Source organism: Suricata suricatta, chromosome 4 (genome assembly GCF_006229205.1).
Source record: "Suricata suricatta isolate VVHF042 chromosome 4, meerkat_22Aug2017_6uvM2_HiC, whole genome shotgun sequence".
NCBI lineage: Eukaryota > Metazoa > Chordata > Mammalia > Carnivora > Herpestidae > Suricata > Suricata suricatta.
This window is the reverse complement of record NC_043703.1, coordinates 538,279-557,980: the sequence shown is the minus strand read 5'-3', so window position 1 is coordinate 557,980 and position 19,702 is coordinate 538,279. Positions and strand designations below refer to the sequence as shown.

The window sequence follows — 19,702 nt, the reverse complement described above, 5'->3', positions numbered from 1 at the left end:
CTGTACAGACAGCATTCTCTGTTACAACATAAAAGCATGAGAAGCAAAGAGCCAGTAAAGGACCAGAACAAACATGGAGCACAAGAACGCTGTGTATCAGAACCTGTGGGATGTGGCCAAATGCGGTTCCAGGACAAAGCTCTGTACGCGGGCCGCACCGGCAGGCCCAGAGGACGGGGGGCGGCCTGACGGAAATGTCCAGCTCTGGTGCAGTGCCCTCCCCGCCCTCCCGAGAAAGGGAAGGAAGGCGGTAACGAAGAGAGCAGAGGCAGTTGCTGAACCTGCAACCGAGGATTCGTGAGCTGGTTCTTAGAAAAAAGATGAAAACAGTCCTTCAGCTAATCAAGAAAAGGAAAAAAAAGAAACCATATAATCTGGAAGTTCAATTTACCTCAGGTATAGAGGACATTCAGAGAACTAGTTTTAAAAAAAATACCGTGCTTTTTTTTTTAGGAAAGTTCCACTGAGTATATCAGTACAGGATTGTCCCTTTAAACTTCATTCGTTAAACACGTGAACTTGCGTGGCTCTAAACTTTTGTTTCCAGTCTGTTGTGCAGGTGGAGACCTTAGGAGAGGTTGGCGTGTTCTTTACTCTGTTTCTTGTGGGCCTGGAGTTCTCCCCAGAAAGGCTGAGGAAGGTAAGGGCCTCGCCGCGCGGTCAGCGCCCCGACCTCGCGCACCCGGGTTCGTGTGTTTGCTTTGTGTTTGTTCACGATTTGACTATCAAAGTAAGTATTTTAGGACAGAATGTGCTTTTTATCTTTGGAATGTAAATTCTAAAAGGTAAAAAAATACTAGAAAATGGAACTTCAATGAACGAGTAACACTAGCTCTCCTGTGGCTAAATCCAAAGAAGGTCTGAGAAGTGATGTGTTTGAAATTTAACACGTGGAGGTCCTTCCGGAAAGGTCCAAACCACCAGAGGCTGGACTGTCTTAGGGATCAAGTGTTCAGTATGTTACCCTAGAAAAAGTGTCTGATTCTAATTCCTAAATACATGGCAAGGTTTGATTTTATTGTGCTGTCGCTGTAAAACGAAAAACCTGAACGACTTAATAGCAATTAGGGCCACATGTGTGAGGGAATATGACACTAAGGAAGGCAATAGTCGCCTTCTAAATCCGTTTGCTTTTAGAATTATTACTGTGAACACTGAAGTATTCCAGAAATGAAAATCGTTGAAGTCAGAGCGACTTAATTAAAAGCTCCTGTGGTTTTGGATGGACACCTCACAAAGGAGGAAAGTGGCCAGTTAGTGGGCAGGAGGGAGGGGACACAAGGGCAGGGCGGGTGCCGGCAGGTGGCTCCCAGTCACTGAGGGCAGGGCGACGGGCGGGCCTTCACCTGACGGAGCTGCCCCCGGGCCTCTGTCTCCAGGAAAGAGGGAAGCACGTGTTTTCTCAAAACGTAACCCACAGAGATACGCAGCTTCTCATTGGGGCATTTTTCTGAAAGCTGAGGAGCAGCCTGGGTGTCTGATGGCCCCACTGTCACAGTGTTGTGTAGCCATGGCGGACATTACGGGACGGTGAGATGGCAAAGAAAACACCCTGACATGCGGGCCTTAGTTCACCTGGGACTCTGGGACCTCCCTCTTCTTTGTTCTTTTTTTCCGTAGAAAGCTCCATTTGTCCATCTCCTGATCCCCATCACTGCCTTCAAATCCTTCTCCAGATGCGCCTCCACATGGCGTTTTCTCCGGGTACTTTTGTGTCTTTTTACACGCTTGTGGCCTAACCTCCATGTGTTAAGTTCCAACCCGGAGTTTCAAGGACACCGCTCTGTCCTGTGAGCCGTGCTCCGGGGTGTGTGCGTGTGGCCAGGGCCCGCGGCCGAGCCATCGCCTCTCCCAGGGGCAGTAAGCATGGAGAGTGGAATCCGAACCTTGGAGAAGCAGCGTCAGAGGCTCGCCTCTCTAGAAGGCGAGAGTGGAGCCTGGGTTGGCCAGAGACACGTGGCAAAGGACAGACTGCCTCTGTGCGGAGGGCTGAGGCCTCAGTCCCTTTGCCTCTGTCAGTGTCCCACCATTTGACTCAGGACTTGGTGGTGTTGGGAGGCACTTGTAACTCGTTCCTGAGGGCGGGAGCTTCTGTGGGGGAGCAGCAGCCAGCCTTGGCCATGGCCATGACTGTGGGGTGGCCGGGGTGTGCCTGTGCCCATCTGACCGCAGCGGGAAGTCAGTACCAGCCTTAGGAAGAGCCTCCCGGCTGCCGTGACTCCTGAAGACAGTGTTGTGATTTTGAAAGAGGTGTTCCTTTTGTCAAGACGCAGCGCGGGACAGGAGAGAGCTCACACCCTTCAGAGCACCCAGAGACTCAGAGGAGGCTTGCCGGCCGGCGGGGCCGCACTGTTCCCTCAGAGCCTCTGTGGCGGCCGCTGCACCCCTGCCCCCGCCCAGCCCCCTCGCACTCTTGCCAGAGGGGCTGGCTGCCGGGCTGGTGCCGCGAGGGCGTGGGGCGGGAAGAGAATGAGTGCGCGCTGCCAAGTAGGATAGGGTGAGTTTCGGGTTAATTGTTTTTGTCAACGTGTACCATTCCCGTTTGTATAAATGTCACATGGTTTTTAGTATCAAATCTGTCCAACTCCATAAAAAGGCTTGGAGAGTTAGAATCAAACCTGATTTCCTCCACACCCTCCATCCTGAGTCACGCAGCGCTGAGCACAGAGCTGCGCCGCCGGGTCTGTGTTCTGACCCTGACTCCCATGACTGCAGACAAGGTAGTGGGCTTCTGTGGTTGCATCTAGAAAAGGCAGAGATTGTGGTGTTGGCCTTCGAGCTGTGTTCTGAGGATCCGAGTGTACGTGCACAGACCTGGGCCTCGCGGAGAGGCGTGCGGGTTCCGTCCCGGTGACCAACGTTAGCACTGTGTGAGCTGACGGAGCGGTGACTGTGCTGGTAGATCACCACTTCGGGGAGTGCGGTGACGTGCCTGCCGCAGAGCCGCTTCCCGACCGGCTCGGGCCGTGACCAGGCCGCGTACGTGTGTGCACCCTGCGTGGTGCTGGCCCGGAGATGGCCGTCGCCACTAAAACCCGTGTGAACGTGTGTGTTCTCTTCAAGGTCTGGAAGATAGCCTTACAAGGACCGTGCTACATGACACTATTAATGATCGCGTTTGGCTTGTTGTGGGGACACCTCTTACACATCAGACCCACCCAGAGTGTCTTTATTTCCACGTGCCTGTCCTTGTCGAGCACACCCTTAGTGTCCAGATTCCTCGTGGGCAGCGCGCGGGGTGAGAAAGAAGGTAGGTGACCACACGGTCTGAGCGTGTGCTGCAGTGGTGGGCGTTGGATTGGAACTGGCTTGAATTCCCTCCAAAGCCTGTTAGAAAACACCGCAGCCCCCCCCCCCGCCCCCCGGGCTTCCCTAACGGCTGCGGCGGTCTAAGGGATGAGTGCCGCGCCGGACCTGCAGTCCCCAGCTGTCCTCACGGGAGGGGACACGGCGTGTGTTGCGTGACGGGTGTGCTCTGGTCACTGCTGTAACTCTGGCTGCGGTCGGAAACTTACAGACTTTGATACCTTTTTTCCTCTACATGACAGGTACTTTGGTGATTGAGGGTATTTGCACCTCTTTGGGGCTAGTTTCATGTTCGTCCTGGCAACACCGGCCTCGGGTCATTACTAGACCTGGTGAGGCCAGCCTGGGTCGGAAGCATGGGGACGAATGTCCCGGGCTGGCTCCTGGTGGCAGCCTCCGCTTCAGCACCTCTGCCGGTTCATATCCTGTGAACCCGTCATAGTGATTTTCATTGTTTTGCTCTTGTTTTATGAAAGTCAGGAAAAAATCTGGGTGAAAATGTCATAGCAGTTTCACACTGGTGTTGACCCTGAACCAAACACGCTGCAGTGAGAGGGCAACGGGAGAAAGGAAAGCAGAGTGGTGTGGCCGGCTTCCCTGGTAACGCCGGCCTTGCTGTATGCGGGGCTGGTCCTGGGGCTGGTCCTGGGGCTGCAGGCTGCTGGCGTCGGTGGTGGCCACACACAGCCCACCCGCTGACTGACGCCAGGAGGTTCACCCCGGAGGCTGGAAAGCGTCGTAAACAATCTAGTGATTTCTGATCAGTGGGCCAGCGGGCCACGGATGCAGCCTCCTTGCTTGGAACTGTGCTAACTAGTGGTCTCATCTGTGGGGTCCCAGTGTCCCTGTGGCCTGGTGCCTAGGACCAGCCCTCACAAGGCCCAGGTGACAGAGGAGGTGAAGGGGGCACCAGGAGTGATGTAGCAGAATGAGAACCATGTTTCTGTAAGGACACACACACCGGAGGCTGGCATGTGGGAAGGCGGCGGGGGCTGGGAGAGGTCTGCAATGGCCCCGCTGTCAGCACGAGAATTCCCTGCTCGTGGGAAAGTCTGACGACCACAGTGACATAGGCGTGCTCGAGGCACTCGGCGTATGGGAAGGGCTCACGCCTCTTGGATCAGGCACGGGGGTAGGACGCGGTGCAGACGGAGGACGCGGGAGAGAGAAGGCCGAGGAGCCAGGGGAGGAGCCGAGAGGCCTAGCGTGTGTGTAGCGGAAACCCTGGAAGAACAGAGTGCAGAAAATAGCTGCTGACTTTCAGGCTTGGAGGAAGACGGGAGCCCGGAGCCTGCACGTTCTGCCCCAAACCAAGTGGGAAATAGGGCAGCGATAAATGTACCCTCGGCACATCCGGGTACAACGGCAGAGTTTCAGGGACAAAGGGGAAGGCTGGATAGCTGTCAGAGACACAGGTGATCCGTACGCCTCCGCCACACCAGGCAGAGGATGGGGCGCCTGTGGAGCCGCGTGTCCGGCGTGCACGCCCAGCGGAGCCGTCCCACAAGAGCAGGCACAAGCGAAGGTGTCATCCGACACACTAGGCTTGGGAACACGGCTGCCTGTCCGGAACGCGGGACAACAGAGCAGCACGGTTAGCTGACCTCGCACACAGAGTGCACCTTGTGCGGGGACTGCTGGACAAGCAGGGCTCTTTCATGCCGTGGAGGCCAGGAGGGGCCGAGATGGAGCAGCATGGAAACTGCATATGTCTCTCATCCCTGAAATGCGGCCAGGTCAATGCCAAACCATCTTGCGCCCTAGAAAATTGATGTGAGGATTAACTTGACGGTCTGCACAACTTGAACCACAGAACTCAGCAGGTACGCGGCACAGAGAGGTGAACGGGAGGAGACAGGATAGAGTCGAGGCTGGGGGGAGGGAAGCGCAGGAGGAGGACTTAGTAGAAGGCCCGCAGGGAGCCCGGGACCGTCAGCACGTCGGCGTGTGTACGGGTTGTGGGCGCGGAGGCAGTGCTCGTGCGGAGAGACTTCGGCTTCGTAGCGGCCGATAGTCACACACACGTGCTAAAACGTGGCACCTACAGGACTGTCAGCAGATGTAATTTGGGGGGAAAGGCTTTGATTTATAATGGCCATGATAAACGACAGCATAAATCTCTGAAAAGATACATGTGGCCTTTGAGGACAGTAGTACAAAATGTTATTGAAGAGAGAGCCCATGTTGATGATGAAAAGACTCAATACATAAAGATGATGTTTCTCCTGATTTTATAAACTCCCGGCCATCCCAGTAAAAATCTGGCAGGTTTTTCATGAAACTTGGCAAGTGATCCTGAAGTTTATGTTAAGAACAAAGGCCAAGAATAGCCAATATCAGTTTGAAGCGAGGTGCGTCCACACCGGCTGGCAGCCCTGAGGCCTGTCCCTGTGCATGGGCAGCACGGCGTGTCTGGGCCAGATGGGGCAGGAGGGGATGGACAGGCGGACACGAGTGGGGAGCATTTGGGCTGGGGGGGGGGGTTAGTCCTCCGAGTCCTCCCTTGAGCCCCACGCACACTGAACACCTCAAGTGTGACAGGCAGAACTCTAGAGCCTGCTAGAGACAGATATGGAAACACCCTTGTGACCTTAGGGTAGAGAGGATTTCTGAAAGCAAGATGCAGAATCCAAAGGAAAAAATGTTGATAAATCCGAGCACGTTGAACTTTAACTTTTATTTAAAAGGTATTTTTAAAAGCTGCAGACTAGAAGACATGTGCTACGTATATCAAATGTGCAAGGAAGTAGTACTTAGAATGCGTTGAGAGTTTTTTGGAAGGAAAGAAGACCGCATGGTCCGGGGAAAGTGGCGCCCGTTTCTGCTCATGTTTGTGGAGGAGCCGCACAGTCCCGTGGGGCAGCCCTGGCTACCGCCTTCCATCCTGTCCCCCTGAGGAGCCGCTCTGTGTTTGTGTCAGTGACAGATGCTCACTGCGGCCGTGATGGTGGCCTGGCAGCCGGGTCAGCTGGCAGGTGCAGCTGGAGGGGGTGGGGCCGGGCCTCCTGAATACCTTGGGGGGCAGGGAGAGACTGGACTTGAAGGCCCTTTTCCTGTGTCCTGGGGACACAGAGTGAGGTTGACGTGGTTATCCAGGCTGCCACACTCATGTCCCACACCCATCTTTCCACGATGGCGGTTTTTCTGTAAGTGTATTAGTAACAAGTGCTGGAAATACCCTGGAAGTTTTCTTTACAAAAAGTTTTTCATGTTGAAGATGTTTCAGTGTTGGTCTCAGAGAGATTCTGAAGTCTGTATTCTGTTAAAGTAGCAGAATTTGAACTACTTTGGAAATACGCACGATGACTGTATTTTGACTCGGGACACTTTAACTTCACGGAAGCCTGTGCCACTGATACGTTTCTCCTCAAGCAGGTGACGTGGACTACAGCGCGGTGCTGCTGGGGATGCTCGTGGTGCAGGACGTGCAGCTGGGCCTGTTCATCGCCGGCCTGCCCACCCTCATCCAGGCCGGGGCCGGCGCCTACTCCAGGTGAGCGCGCCGCGCCCCTCCGCCTCCCCGAGAGATGCTTCGAGCTGGTCCGGAGGGGGCCGGGCCCGTGGCCTCTGGAGTCACCGCGCCTGGACTCAGGCTCCAGCTCGGTCGACCTCGGGCAAGTGGGGGGTGAAGTCACTCCCTAACCGGGTAGTTAGGATTAGACGGGCTAAGATCTAAAAGTGCTTAGAACAGTGGCTGGAACATGCCGTGTGTGAGTGTGTGTGAGGTCGTGCGAGATGACACGTCTGTCTGCGTGCCTGATTGTGCGAGTGCACACCGTCATCACGGGGATGATTGTTGTGAGTGTCTCCATTGCTGGTTCTTTTCCTTATCTCAACAACATAATCCCCAAAACCTGAGCTGCCCTTGCCTAGCTTCATGTGGAAAGAAGTCTAATTGAAAAGTGGAAAAAGGAATTTACCCAGAAAGTTGTAGGTCATGCTGTCCTTACTATTGTAAGAACACCAGGCCAAAAGTAAATCCCTTGGAAAATTTAAGGAGCCCCATAGAATTTAAAGGTAAATTGCATATGAGTTAGGACTGTAAGCTTGAGTTTGTGTTAATGAGCAAATACACTGCATATACGTAAATATTGTGCTCTAAGTATTTCCAAGATGCTACGTTTACTTCAAGTCTCACAGTGATGATTCCATAGCTTACAAATTAGTAGACTGTTTTGAAATTTCTTTTGGAACCACTTTGAAATGCTGAGATCTGTCGCTGATTTCTTCTGTCTCTACATGCCTTTTATTTGTGGTTCTTGCCCTGTCGCACTGGCTAGAATTTCCAGTACTTTGTTGAGTAAGGTTCTCTGGGTGGATGTTCCTGCCTTTTTCCTCATTTGCAAGGGAAAGCATCCATCCTTTCACCGTTAAGTGCAGTGTTAACAGTTGGTTTTTATTAATTCTAGCAAGTTCCCGTCGAGCCTCAGAGTTCGCTGAGAGTTTTCCTGTGAGCACACCTTGCATCGGCGAGGTGCTTTTCCGCGCCTGTCGATGTGACTGTGTGGTGACGTGGTGGGTCACGTCCCTTGGTTCTTGGAAGTGCAACCAGCCTTACATGCCTAGAGCGAATCCGACGCGGCTGCAGTGCATAGTTCTTCTCATACATTGGTGTCTCCGATTAGCCAACATTCTGTTGAGGATTTTGTGTCTTGAGTTCATGAGAGAGAATGATGTGTAGCTTTCTTTTATGGTACTCTCTATTTCTGGCCTTGGTGTTAAGGTAATACTAGGTTCCTAACACAATTTGGGAAATGTTTCTTCTTTTTATTTTTCTGGAAAACATTGAATAAAACGGCTATTAATTCTTTCTTAAATATTTGGTAGAATTCTCCAGTGAAACTATCTAGGTCTTGAGATTTTTTGGGGGGGATTTTTGTTAAAATACAAATTCAGTTTGTCTAATGGTTATGAGGCTATTCAAATTACCCATATTTTGCTGAGTTGTGGTAGCTTGGTTTTTCAAAGAAAGGGTCAGTCCCATTTCACTTGTGGAGTTTACCGGGGCAGCCGTGTTGGTAGTATTCCTTCATTACCCTTTTGATGTCTATAGGGTCTGCAGTGATGTTTCCTGTTTTGCTCCTGATGTTGGTAACTTGCACTTTCTCTCTTTTTCTTTGTCAGTCTTTCTAGAGCTTTAGCGATTTTTTTAATCTCTTCAAAGAACCAGCTCTTTGTTTCATTGGCTTTTTTCCTTTGTTTTTCTGTCTTTAATTTCCTTGGTTTCAGCCCTTCTATTTTTTGTTCTACTGTGTGTTTTGGCTGTTATTTTTCTAGGTTCTTGTGCTGTGAATGTAGATTATTGACTTGAAACCTTTCTTCTTTTCTACTGTGAGTGTTTAGTGCTACCCGTTTCCCTTGCAGCACTGTCTTGGCTGCATCATGTTTATTTTGAAATGCTGTATTTTCATCTTCATTTAATTCAGTTAATTTAAAACATTTCCTTTGAAACTTCCTCTTTGATCTGTGGATTATTTAGAAGTCTGTTGCCTAGTTTCCAACTAGTTTGGAACTAGTTGCCTAGTTTTGTGGAGGTTTACTTACTGTCTTTCTGTTACTGATTTCTGGTTTGATTCTCTGATCACAGAACAAACAGACTTGGTTTTTGCTTTTTGTTTTTAGTGTTTGTTTATTTTTGAGAGATAGAGATCGGGAGAGGCAGAGAGAGAGAATTTCAAGCAGGCTCCACACTGTCCATGCAGAGCCCAACGTGGGGATTGAACTCATGAACCATGAGATGGTGACCTGAGCTGCAGTCAGACACTCAACTGACTGAGCCACCCAGGCGCCCCATAACAAACATACTTTGTATGATTTTAATTCTTTTAAGTTGTTGGGGTTTGTCTCGTGGCCTCAGATATGGTCTGTGGTAAGTGCTTCAAAGTCACTCAGTATTCTAATGTCGAGTGGAGTATTTTCTGTCAGACCCTGTTTGTTCGTGGCATCATTCAGTGTGTCTGTGTTCTTGCTGAGGCAGGTGGTTATTGGCGTCCCCATTCATAATTGCTTATTTGTCAATTTCTCCTTCGAGCTCTATCAGCTTTTGATTTATGTATTTTGGTGCTCTCTTATTTGGTGCATACACATTTAGGATCATCTTGTTTTCCTGGTAGATTGAGCTAAGTATCATTACGTAATATCTCTATTGTTTCTAGTAATTTTCCTTATTTTGAAATTCACCTTTTCTCCTATTAATATAGTCTCTCCTGCTTGTTTTTTATTAATGTCTGCAATGGTCTGTCTTTTCCATCTTTAAAACTTCCAGTCTATTTATTCCATTGTATTTGAAGTGAGTTTCTTAGTTGATAAAGAATTGTATTGTGGGATGATTTTTTTTAATTAAAAACATTTTTTTTTGTTGTTTATTTTTGAGAGACAGAGAGATAGTACAAGCAGGAGAGGGTCAGAAAGAGAGGGATATACAGAATATGAAGCAGCTTCAGGCTCTGAGCTAGCTGTCAGCACAGAGCTTGATGCGGGGCTCGAACCCATGAACCGTGAGATCATGACTTGAGCTGAAGTCAGATGCTCAACTTAATGAGCCACCCAGGCGCCCCTGGATGATTTTTTAAAAAATATTTATTTTGAGAGTGCATGCACATGAGGTGCGGGGGGAGAGAAGAGAAGGAGAGAGAGAGAGTGAGAGAGAGGAAATCCCAAACAGACTCCATGGGGTCAGCTCAGAGCCCAATGTGGGGTTCGATCCCATGAACTAGGAGATCATGACTGGAGCCAAAATCGAGTCAGACACTCAACTGACAGAGCCACCCAGGCACCCCCGATGATGTTTTTTAAATCCATTCAGTCAATCTGTGTCAATTAGTATTGAGACTGTTTACATTTAAGGTATATATTGAGAAGTTAGGACCTAAATCTCACATTTTCTTATTTGTTTTCTCTCTTTCTTGTTCCTGTTTTATCTTTCTTACCCCTGAGGGGTCACTTGCGGAGTTTGAAGGCCCTGGGGTGGCCATTCCCGCAGCTGCTCCGGGCGCTCCAGCGCCCACGAGGCTACACTTAGCTGACGGCCGCCCGCGCGGTCCACCTGGTGACGTACTGGGGCTTTACTTCCCTTCAGCTCCTTTGCTTCTCCCTACTTTTTAAGGATAATTGTTGTATTTTTCTTCTTATAATGAGTGCCAAAGCAAATGTGTTTACTAACCTTGCTTCTGTGATGAAAAAGAAGTTTTTAAATTATATTTTTACCTGTTCTGTTGTTCTTCCATGCTTTTAAGTTCAAGATTTCTTCTGTAGTAATTTTCTTTCTGTCTGAGGACTTTCTTTGCTCATTCTTTCATAGTCTGCTGCTGGCGACAAATTCTCCTCGTTTTGCTTCCACCGAGAAGATGTTCTCCTCCACCGTCCTGGAGGACATTGTTACAGGACACGGATTGTGCGGGGCGGTCCTCTCCTTCCAGCACTTGGGGAGCTGCTGCCTCTCTCGGGCCACTGATGGCTTCAGTGGGAAATTGTGTTTCTCTAAACGCAGGATATGGAGAATTACTTACGTGAGTGGTCTCTGTTTGCTTTCAAGGTTCGTTCTTTGTTTCTAGTTTTCAGACCCTGAGCTCCAGTGTGTCTTGGGGTCTTCATCCGTTCAGGCTGCTGAGCAACACCGCAGACCGGGCCTCAGACAACACACCTTTCACCCGGCCTGACATCAGGTGCTGGCAGCTTGGGTTGCTGACGAAAGCTCCCTTTCAGAGAGCCGTCTTCTCGTCGTGTCCTCATGTGGCGGAGGGAGTGCAGCGCAGAGGGCACGACCCCCCCAGGGCCCCCCTTCACGGCCTCCTGGAGGCCCCTCCTCCTCACACCATCATGTTGGGCTTCATGTAGGGATATGGGGGGGACACAGCATTCGGTCCCTAACAGTCTTTGGTCATCTCCTGTCTGGAGCTGGCCCAGCAGGTTTATGTGTCCTGCCTGCTGTAGGGCTGTCATCCGCTACTTCCTCAAGTAGTATTTCAGTTCCACGTGCTGCCTCCTGCTCTGACTCCAGGGACCCACGTTTGTTCCTTTGTCATTGTCCCACGGGCCTCTGAGACTCCTTCTTCCTCTTCCTCTTCCTCTGTTTCTTCTATTCTCTCTGTTCATCACACCAGGTAAATTGTGTTCCTCTGTCCTCAAGTTCATGGATTCTTTCCTCTCCCTTCATCCTATTTAGTCCATCCAGCAAGATTTTTATTTTTGTTATTACAGTTAACACTTGAGCGATGCTGCTTTGGACTGTGTGGGTCCACGGATATGTAGAGTTTTTTCAGGATGGTGCTGTAAATGTATTTTATCTTATGATGTTTATTAACATTTTCTTGTCTCTTAACTTTAAGAATACAATATATAATTCATGTAACCTACGCAGTGTGTATTAATTGACTGTTAATGTGATCAGTAAGTCTTGGGGAATCCGAAGTTATATGCAGGTTCTTACTGGGCACGTGCTTGGTACCCCAGTCCCCATGTTGTTCAAAGGTCAGCTGTACCTTGTTGTGGAATTTCCATTTGGTCTTCCTTTTTATGACTTCTGTTTCCTTAAAGTGATTTTTTAATTGCTGTTGAATCATATTTTTGACAGATGCTTAAAATCTTTGTCAGGTAATTCTAATAATGATTCACCTTGATGTTGGAGTCTGTCGGTTTTGTATTTTTCAATATTTACCTTTTGCCAGAAGATATATTAAGTTTCAGCAATCAGAAAATGATTAAGATCTCTTCTCTTCTGTCAGATGGTCCAGCCTGGCAGGGGAAATAGACGCACTGGGCAGCTTTTTAACTGCGACTCGCAGTGGGTAAGGCCCAGGCCCGGAGCTCCGGCTCTGCTCTTACAGCCTCGCAGTCTCTGGGCTTCAGCTTTCTCCCTGATGGTGGGGGTGGTGCAGGGGTGCTGGGCGGGCTCCGTTGGCAGAGCGCAGTTCCTCACCTGAGGCTGTGGGTTCAAACCCCACATTAGGTGTAGAGATTACTGAAAAACGAAATCTTTAAAAAAATGGGGCTAGTATGGAAATAGTACCTGTTGGTGGGCTGTGTGGAGGCTGCGGGGGAGAACCATGCGCTGCGCTTAGGCTGCCACCTGGCAGGTGTGACTGTTAAGGTCAAGTTTATCGAGAGGCCCCTCTTGCCCTTTTCCTGTGATTCGGATTTTTTGAACTTCACTTCTAGTCACAACCTATAGGTAACACCTGTGTTCCTAGTTCTTTTGGCTGCAGATTTGCAAGAAAAGTTACTGAACAAAATTTGGATGGCAAAAGGAATATTTGCAACTTCAGCCGAAAGTCTTTTTTTTTTAATGTTTATTTTTCACAGCAAGAGCGCCAGTGGGGGAGGGGCAGAGAGAGGGAGACCAAGGCTCCGTCTCGGGTTCTGCGCTGACAGCCCAGAGCCGGATGCAGGACTCCAGCTCATGAACCACAAGATCATGAGCTGAGCCGAATTCAGACTTCAACTGACTGAGCCACCCAGGTGCCCCAGGTGAAGATCATGTGAGTTCTAGTTCAGAAGTATGCAGTGACTTACTACCTGTAGAGGTCAGAATCTCCTTACCGATCGGAAGGTGGAACTTCCACAAAGAGCACCAGCGTTTGGAGAGAACAAACACGACCCTTCATCACATGCCCCTTCCCTGACGCTTACGAGTCAGACGGTCACCGTAGAGTGGCGTCTCATCAGAAAGCTTTAGAAACTTTCTTCCGTAGTTTCCCAGTTAAAGAATCCAGTACATGGCGATTCCCATCAAAATGACACCAGCACTCTTCACTGGCTCAGACAGACAAGCCTAAAATGTGTATGGAACCTGGAAGACCCCGAAGAGCCAAGGCAGTCTTGAACAAGAAGACCAAAGCTGGAGACATCCCAATCCCGGACTGCGAGCTGCCTGACAGAGCTGTAATCCTCAAGACAGCCTGGTGCCGGCATGGAAGCAGACACTCAGGACCGAGAACCCAGAAGTGGGCCCACGAACGAAGGGCCAGCTCCTCTCTGACAAAGCAGGAAAGAGTACCCAATGGAGGAAGGACAGCGAATGGTGCTGGAAAGCTGGGCAGCGACAGGCAGAGAAGTGACCCTGGACCGCTTTCTTACACCACACACAAAAATGAACCCAAAATGGATAAACAAAACCCAAACGCCAGACAGGAAGCCATCAGAATCCTAGAGGAGAAAGCAGGCAAAACCTCTTTGACTTCGGCCACAAATAGACCTCATCCAAATAGAGATCTTCTGTACAAGTGGATGAAACAGCAAAACTAAAGGGCAACCGATGGAATGAGAGACAATATTTGTAAATAACATATCAGATAAAGGGTTAGTATCCAAAATCTATAAAGAACTTATCAAACTCAACACTCAAAAACTGACTAATCCAGTGAAGAAATGGGCAAAAGACATGAGTAGACATTTTTCCGAAGAACACCTGTATATGGCTAGCAGACACCCGAAAACATGCTCAACGTCACCCGTCGTCAGGGAAATACAAATCAAAACCACCTGTCAGGAAGGCTAACAACTCGGGCAGCAGCAGGTGTTGGCGAGGATGTGGAGAAGGAGGGTCCCTTCTGCCGGCTGGCGGGAGTGCAGGCTGGTGCGGCCGCTCTGGAAACCAGTGTGGGGTTCCTCAAAACGTTAAAAATAGAACTACCCTAGACCCAGCAAGTGCACTACTAGGTATTTAGCCAGAGGTTATGGGGGTGCTGTTTTGAAGGGGCACATGCACCCCAAGTTTATAGCAGCGCTATCAGCAATAGCCAAAGTATGAAAAGAACCCAAATGTGCATTGACAGATACACACGCACACACAATGGAGTATTACTTAGTGATCAAAAAGAATGAAATCTTGCCATTTGCAGCTCCGTGGATGGAACTAGAGAGTATTACACTAAGCGAAATTAGTCAGAGAAAAACAAATCTATGACTTCACTCATCTGAGGAAGTTAAGATACAAAACAGATGAACATAAGGGAAAGGAAGCAAAAATAATATAAAAGCAGGAAGGGGGATAAAACCCAAGAGACTCTTAAATATAGAGAGCAGACAGACGGTTACTGGAGGAATTGGGGGGGGATGGGTTAAATGGGTAAAAGCAATAAGGAATCTACTCCTGAAATCATTGTTGCCCTATATGCTAACTTGGATGTAAATTAAAAAACTAAAAAACAAATACATAAAAAAAGAATCTAGTACACGTATTGATCCCATTGAAGCTGTTCAGATTTAGTTGTGAAACATCATATTCACAAATGTAGATGATGTAGAAAAGCTGTTTTCTGTTGTGGTAACTGAACCACACGGAGTCGGGCTGTAATATGGTGTTGCCTCCAAAGGTAATCAGAGTTGCTGTAAGACTCGCTCTTCTGCTCTGGGGTGTTGATCCTAAGAGAGCTGAAGGCATCTGTCCACACGAAAACCCGTGTTGGGGCGGTGGGAGCACAAAAGCGTTCGTGTTCTCACTGCCACAAGTTACACACTTTAAAATGGTTAAAGCAGTAATTTTATGAATATTTTACCACATTAAAAAGCTTATGCATGAATGTTCATAGCAGCATTATTCATAATTGCTAAAAAGTAGAAACAACTCAAATATTCATTAGCTAATGAGTGGATAAAGTGGAATGTTGTTCAGCTTCAGCCAGGGACGGAGCCCGACACAGGCCAGGACAGGGTCAACCTTGAGGACGTCACACTTGTGGGAGAAGCCGGACGCACAGGCTACATGTTCTGTGATTCCATTTACAGAACCTTATGAAAGGTTCAGAGCTGCCAAATCCATAGACAGGAAGTAGGTCAGGGGCCGGTGGGGGAGTGGAGAGTGAGCACTGATGGGTGATAAGTCTGCTGTAAAAGGGCCCGTCGTGGTGGGTGCGCACCTCTGCGAACATACGCAGACCGCTGCGCTGTGTGCTCTGAGGGGGTGAATTGTATGGAATGAGAATCCTATTTCAGTAAAGCTGTTAAAAATTATATACAGTATCACTTCAACTATATAAAGAAGAAAAAGACTGGAAGTGTATCTATTCACATATAATTTATATGTATGTATATGAATGAGGGGTTAATAATGATTTTCTTCTAGTAGAGTAATAGATTATGATAATTTTGTCTATTGTATACTTTTCTCTATAAATTGGGAAAACCTGTTCTAATTTTCATTATCAGAAAAAATTTACAGTAGACAAACTAAGGAAACAAAATGCATAATGATGTTAATATAAATGTTACCTTTTTATTAAGCTCCAGTCAGAATTAATCTTTTCTAAATGAAAGAATTAACTTATTCCTTGCACCCCGAAAATAGTTCATAGTTACATAACAGAACAGAGAGACTATGATACTACTTTTTAAAAATAGTGATTTGAATTATTAAAAATCTTACAAGATCATGAAAATTCTAGACGAAAGTATGGATGGATTTGTTTATAGTATTGAAGGTGGGGGTCCTCAACTTCAAGCACGGCAGAAATTCCAGGAGGCATAAAGGGCGGGAGAAGTGATCAGTGTCACTGCGTGGAAGTTTTATACCATGAGTGTGCAGATATGGCTGTGCACATGCACACATACCTGTGCTCGTGAACACATACGTGCACACACTCATGCGCATGCGCTCGGGAACAGGTACTGTGGGCGTTCGGTAAGCAAGCCGAAGAGCAGTGGGAAAAATCTTGGTGAACGTGTTACAGCCGGTCAAGTTACTTCTCTCATGAAGATCTACAAATAAAGCTTGGAATCGCCCAGCTACCAGGCGGGCTGTGGGAGCAGTGAGGGTGGAGGGGCTCGCCCCGAGCCTGGCCCTGCGGACCTGCGGGCGCGGGGCGCGGCCCGGAGCTGCACCTGCCTCGGCTGCGCCGCCGCACACGCGTGCTCTCTGGACAGCCGGGCCCGCCACGTCGAGCGCCTGCCTGAGGAAGGAGTGGCGACCCCTCGTCACAGGGCGCGGCTGACGCGGACACGGAGCTTTGCCAAAACTTGGTAAATGGAGGGGTCAAGATGCAGAACGGTGTTGTCTTCACCGAGTGCACGAACCCGGAGTGAGTGTGTGCGGGCGCGCCAGTGTCCGCGGGGCCGTGTCGTCTTCACAGAGACCTGGACGGTCCATGGCTTTCCCTTTTCGCGGACCCGTGTGAGCCGCCCGCCCCTTCCTTTCCGCACAGTCCGGTGGGCGTGACCCGCTGGGCAGGGGCCGCAGGGGTGTGTGTGGTGGCCGGGAGCACGGGCCCCGGGGCCAGATGCCAGCGCGCGGCCTGGAGCCCCGGCGTGCCTGCGCCCCACCTTCTCCTCTGCAGACGGGGTGCTCCCAGCACTTGTCAGGAGGAAGGCGCCGAGCCTGGAAGTCGTGTGCGTGGCCGAGCGCAGCCCAGTGCGCGGGGCTCGGAGGGGAGGACAGTGCTGAGTGCGAGAGTGGGCCGTCAGGAGACGTCTGTTCAGACAAGTGCACGCAGGAGGGGAGTAGGGGCGGAGGGCCACCTGGATTGGCAGGGCCTCCGGGCCGCAGACCATGAGGCTCAAACCTGAAGGAGCCGCGAGGGCCGTGGGGACGTGCCTTCAGGGGGTGGAGGCTGGTGGAGGCGGCTCCGTGGGTGCGGCATGGGGGAGGCTTCGGCCGTCCAGGAAGCCGGCTCTTCGGATGTTCTCAGTGTCGTTCTGGCCTCTGTGGAGCGTCCTGAGACCAGTTAGGAAGCCGGTGGGGCCATGTGAGGAGGTGACGGCCCGCAGGTAAGGGTGACAGGTGCAGGCCAGGCTCCAGATGACCGTGCTGGTGTGAGAGCGAGCTCTTAGTTCCCCGGGGTGGGAAGACCGGCTGGGAACTGAGGGACACACGGCCTGCTTCGTTCAGTGCCCTGGGCACGTGCCTGTCCCCTCCTGGTGACCCTGTGTGGGGCCCTCCACAGGGACTGCCCTTCAGCGCAGCTACTTCTGACCCCCGGACGGAGTCACTCGTGTGTGACTTGCTGTCCATGCGCCTGGTTGGCCGACCTCGGTGGTGAGTCCTCTCCCGGTGATCAGATTCGAGACCTTCTAAACCAGGAGTTTGGACTCAGTTGTTTCCTTAATATGATGGAGAAATAGGTTTCTAAAATGAAACTAAAATAAAAATAAAAAGTATGTATACTCAATATAATGATTATAAACGTTGTAAATATTATAAACAGTGCCTTCCTTCAGAAAGGTTTTGGCTGGGATCTTACGAATACATTCTGAGCTATAAACAGCACATTCTAAAGAGTTCAGCCCGGAACCCGGTTCCCCGTGACTACATTACAGACGTGAAATGTAGAGCTCCTGCTTGTGATGAGGGGTGTTCTTCTGCAGGGCCTTGGGGCTCGCTCACCCGTGCTGGCCCGCGGGGTAGTGGTCGCCCCGTGGAGGGTTTCAGGTGGGGCTTGATCCTGGCGAGGAGCTTTGTCCTCGGTCGTCACGGAGGTGCGTAAGCGCGGTCAGGAGTCGTCACAGCCTGTCAGAGGGGTTTCTTCAGATACATCTTACAAGTCAGTTTCCATATTTGATTCAGATAACTTAATTTGAACCAAGTTGTTTAGATGGAATGTGATATTTAGGTTTTATTTTAGTATCTGGATATAAAAATATGTGTGACTTGGGAAACTTGTTTTGTAACATGTCAAAGAAGAACAAGTTGAAAGCCCATTTTGTTGGGTTTTAGGGAAATGGATTGTGGAGGTGAAATAATGTTCCCTTTTTTCTCTCCTAGCATTGTCATGGAGACTCTGCGGATCCTGGCCTTGGTTGGTCAGATTCTTTTCTCGCTGGCTGCTGCTTTTCTTCTGTGTCTTGTTATAAAGACTTACCTCATTGGACCATATTATCGGAAACTGCATATGGAGAGCAAAGGGAACAAAGAAATCCTTATCTTAGGAATCTCTGCTTTCATCTTTTTAATGTTAACGGTAATTCTCAAAATACTTGTTATTCACATACTCTGATCTGTCCTCTGCTCCCTGAGAGCTTATGATCCGTTAGTTTTTATCGTGTCGTTTCAGCGGTAGTAAAATATTTGAAGCACGTAGTATTTTTGTTTCATGCAGCTCTTACACTGCCCATCGATGTGCGCAGTGGCCTAGTAACCCTGTCCGCTGTCAGCCTCTTAAGCACTTCGCTGCAATGGCACCTCAAGTGTCACACAGGCAAGTCTGAGTGGCCTTGAAAGCCGCATAGACTCCAGCATCACCAGTGTTCTGCAGTCTTACACTTACAAACAGCTTCATACCTGAAAAGATTAACAGTGTAAAACGGCTTTTGGTTCTGTTTGGTGATGACAAAGCTGGTCAGCAATATAACTTCTGTGGCCACAGTGTGAAAGCTGAAAATGAAAATAAAAGGTTCGTTTTGGATGCGGCCTTCTCCCTATTTAAAGGACGTGCTTCTCGTGAGGGAACGGGGGACATGCCGTTACACCCCCACAGACAGCGCGTGGAGGGCCGCAGCCGCACTCCTCCCCACGTGCCCAGAGGAGCGAAGGTTCGGGTTCACACAGAAGCGCCCGCCTGAACGTACAGAGCAGCCAGCCACCACCCGGGTGTGCTTCCGCAGGTGGCCGGCTCAGCAGCTGTGGTCCGTCCACACCAAGAAGGGCCACCCAGGTTTGAAACGACTGTACGTGACTTTCCAGAGAGTTATGCTGAGCAAGAAAAGCCAGTCCCGAAGGTTGCATGCTGTGTATTTCCATTTATGATGCTAAGTTTCAGAAATGGAGGGCAAGTTGCCGGTGCCAGGGGTTAAGGGTGGTGGGGGGAGGGTCCTCGTGACAGGAAGTCCCTCACGTCTTCGCTGTGTTGCGTCCATATCCTGGCTCTGCTGTCGGGCTCTGCTTTAGCGAGGTGCTGCCGCGGGGGGAGCCGAGCCAGGGTGCCTGAGGTCTCAGCGGCCGTTCTGCACGGGAGTCCGTGTTGCCGCGACGGGAGAGTAACAGAAGCCGCTTCCCCGCGCTGGATTTAACTGCCTACGAGTAGTTTGTAATCTTGGGAGAAGACTGGGATTTGCTTCTGCTCGAGGCTGCTCCTGTGTGCGACTTACTTAAAATGTTCTTACATTGCTTTCTCCCTTCTGGAGTATTTTTCTCTTTACAAAAGATACCCAGCAAAACTCTTCTCTGGATGACTTCCGTGCTGTCTTCCCAGGGGCTACATGAGTTAAAATAGTTCTCTATGCATTGATTCTGTTTTCTTTCTTCGACCCTATTTCCTGAGCAGCGGCTAGGACCGCCTGCTGTGCTAGGTGCCGGGCATCCTGCACATCAGAGAGTCCGACGGCTCAGGCTCTGCCGTTGCGGTGCGCTAGCCCCGTGTGAGCTCTGTTGTGAGTGTGCTAGCCCCGTGTGAGCTCTGTTGTGGGTGTGCGCTAGCCCCGTGTGAGCTCTGTTGTGGGTGTGCGCTAGCCCCGTGTGAGCTCTGTTGTG

General features: G+C 49.9%; 1 protein-coding gene across 9 annotated transcripts in view; it reads left to right on the top strand.

Annotated features, from left to right (window-relative positions):
* Positions 1-19,702, top strand: part of TMCO3 (transmembrane and coiled-coil domains 3) — a 46,368-nt gene that overhangs the window by 17,616 nt on the left and 9,050 nt on the right. For 2 of the 9 annotated variants that reach the window (XM_029936406.1, XM_029936407.1), the window contains exons 7-11: positions 548-640; positions 3,064-3,250; positions 6,679-6,799; positions 10,607-10,814; positions 17,999-18,194. In XM_029936406.1, coding sequence (XP_029792266.1) covers positions 548-640; positions 3,064-3,250; positions 6,679-6,799; positions 10,607-10,814; positions 17,999-18,194 — 805 coding nt within the window. Of the gene's footprint in view, positions 1-547; positions 641-3,063; positions 3,251-6,678; positions 6,800-10,606; positions 10,815-10,859; positions 12,158-17,998; positions 18,195-19,702 lie in introns of those variants that run through there. The other 7 variants (XM_029936400.1, XM_029936408.1, XM_029936402.1 and 4 more) reach the window with 6 other exon arrangements.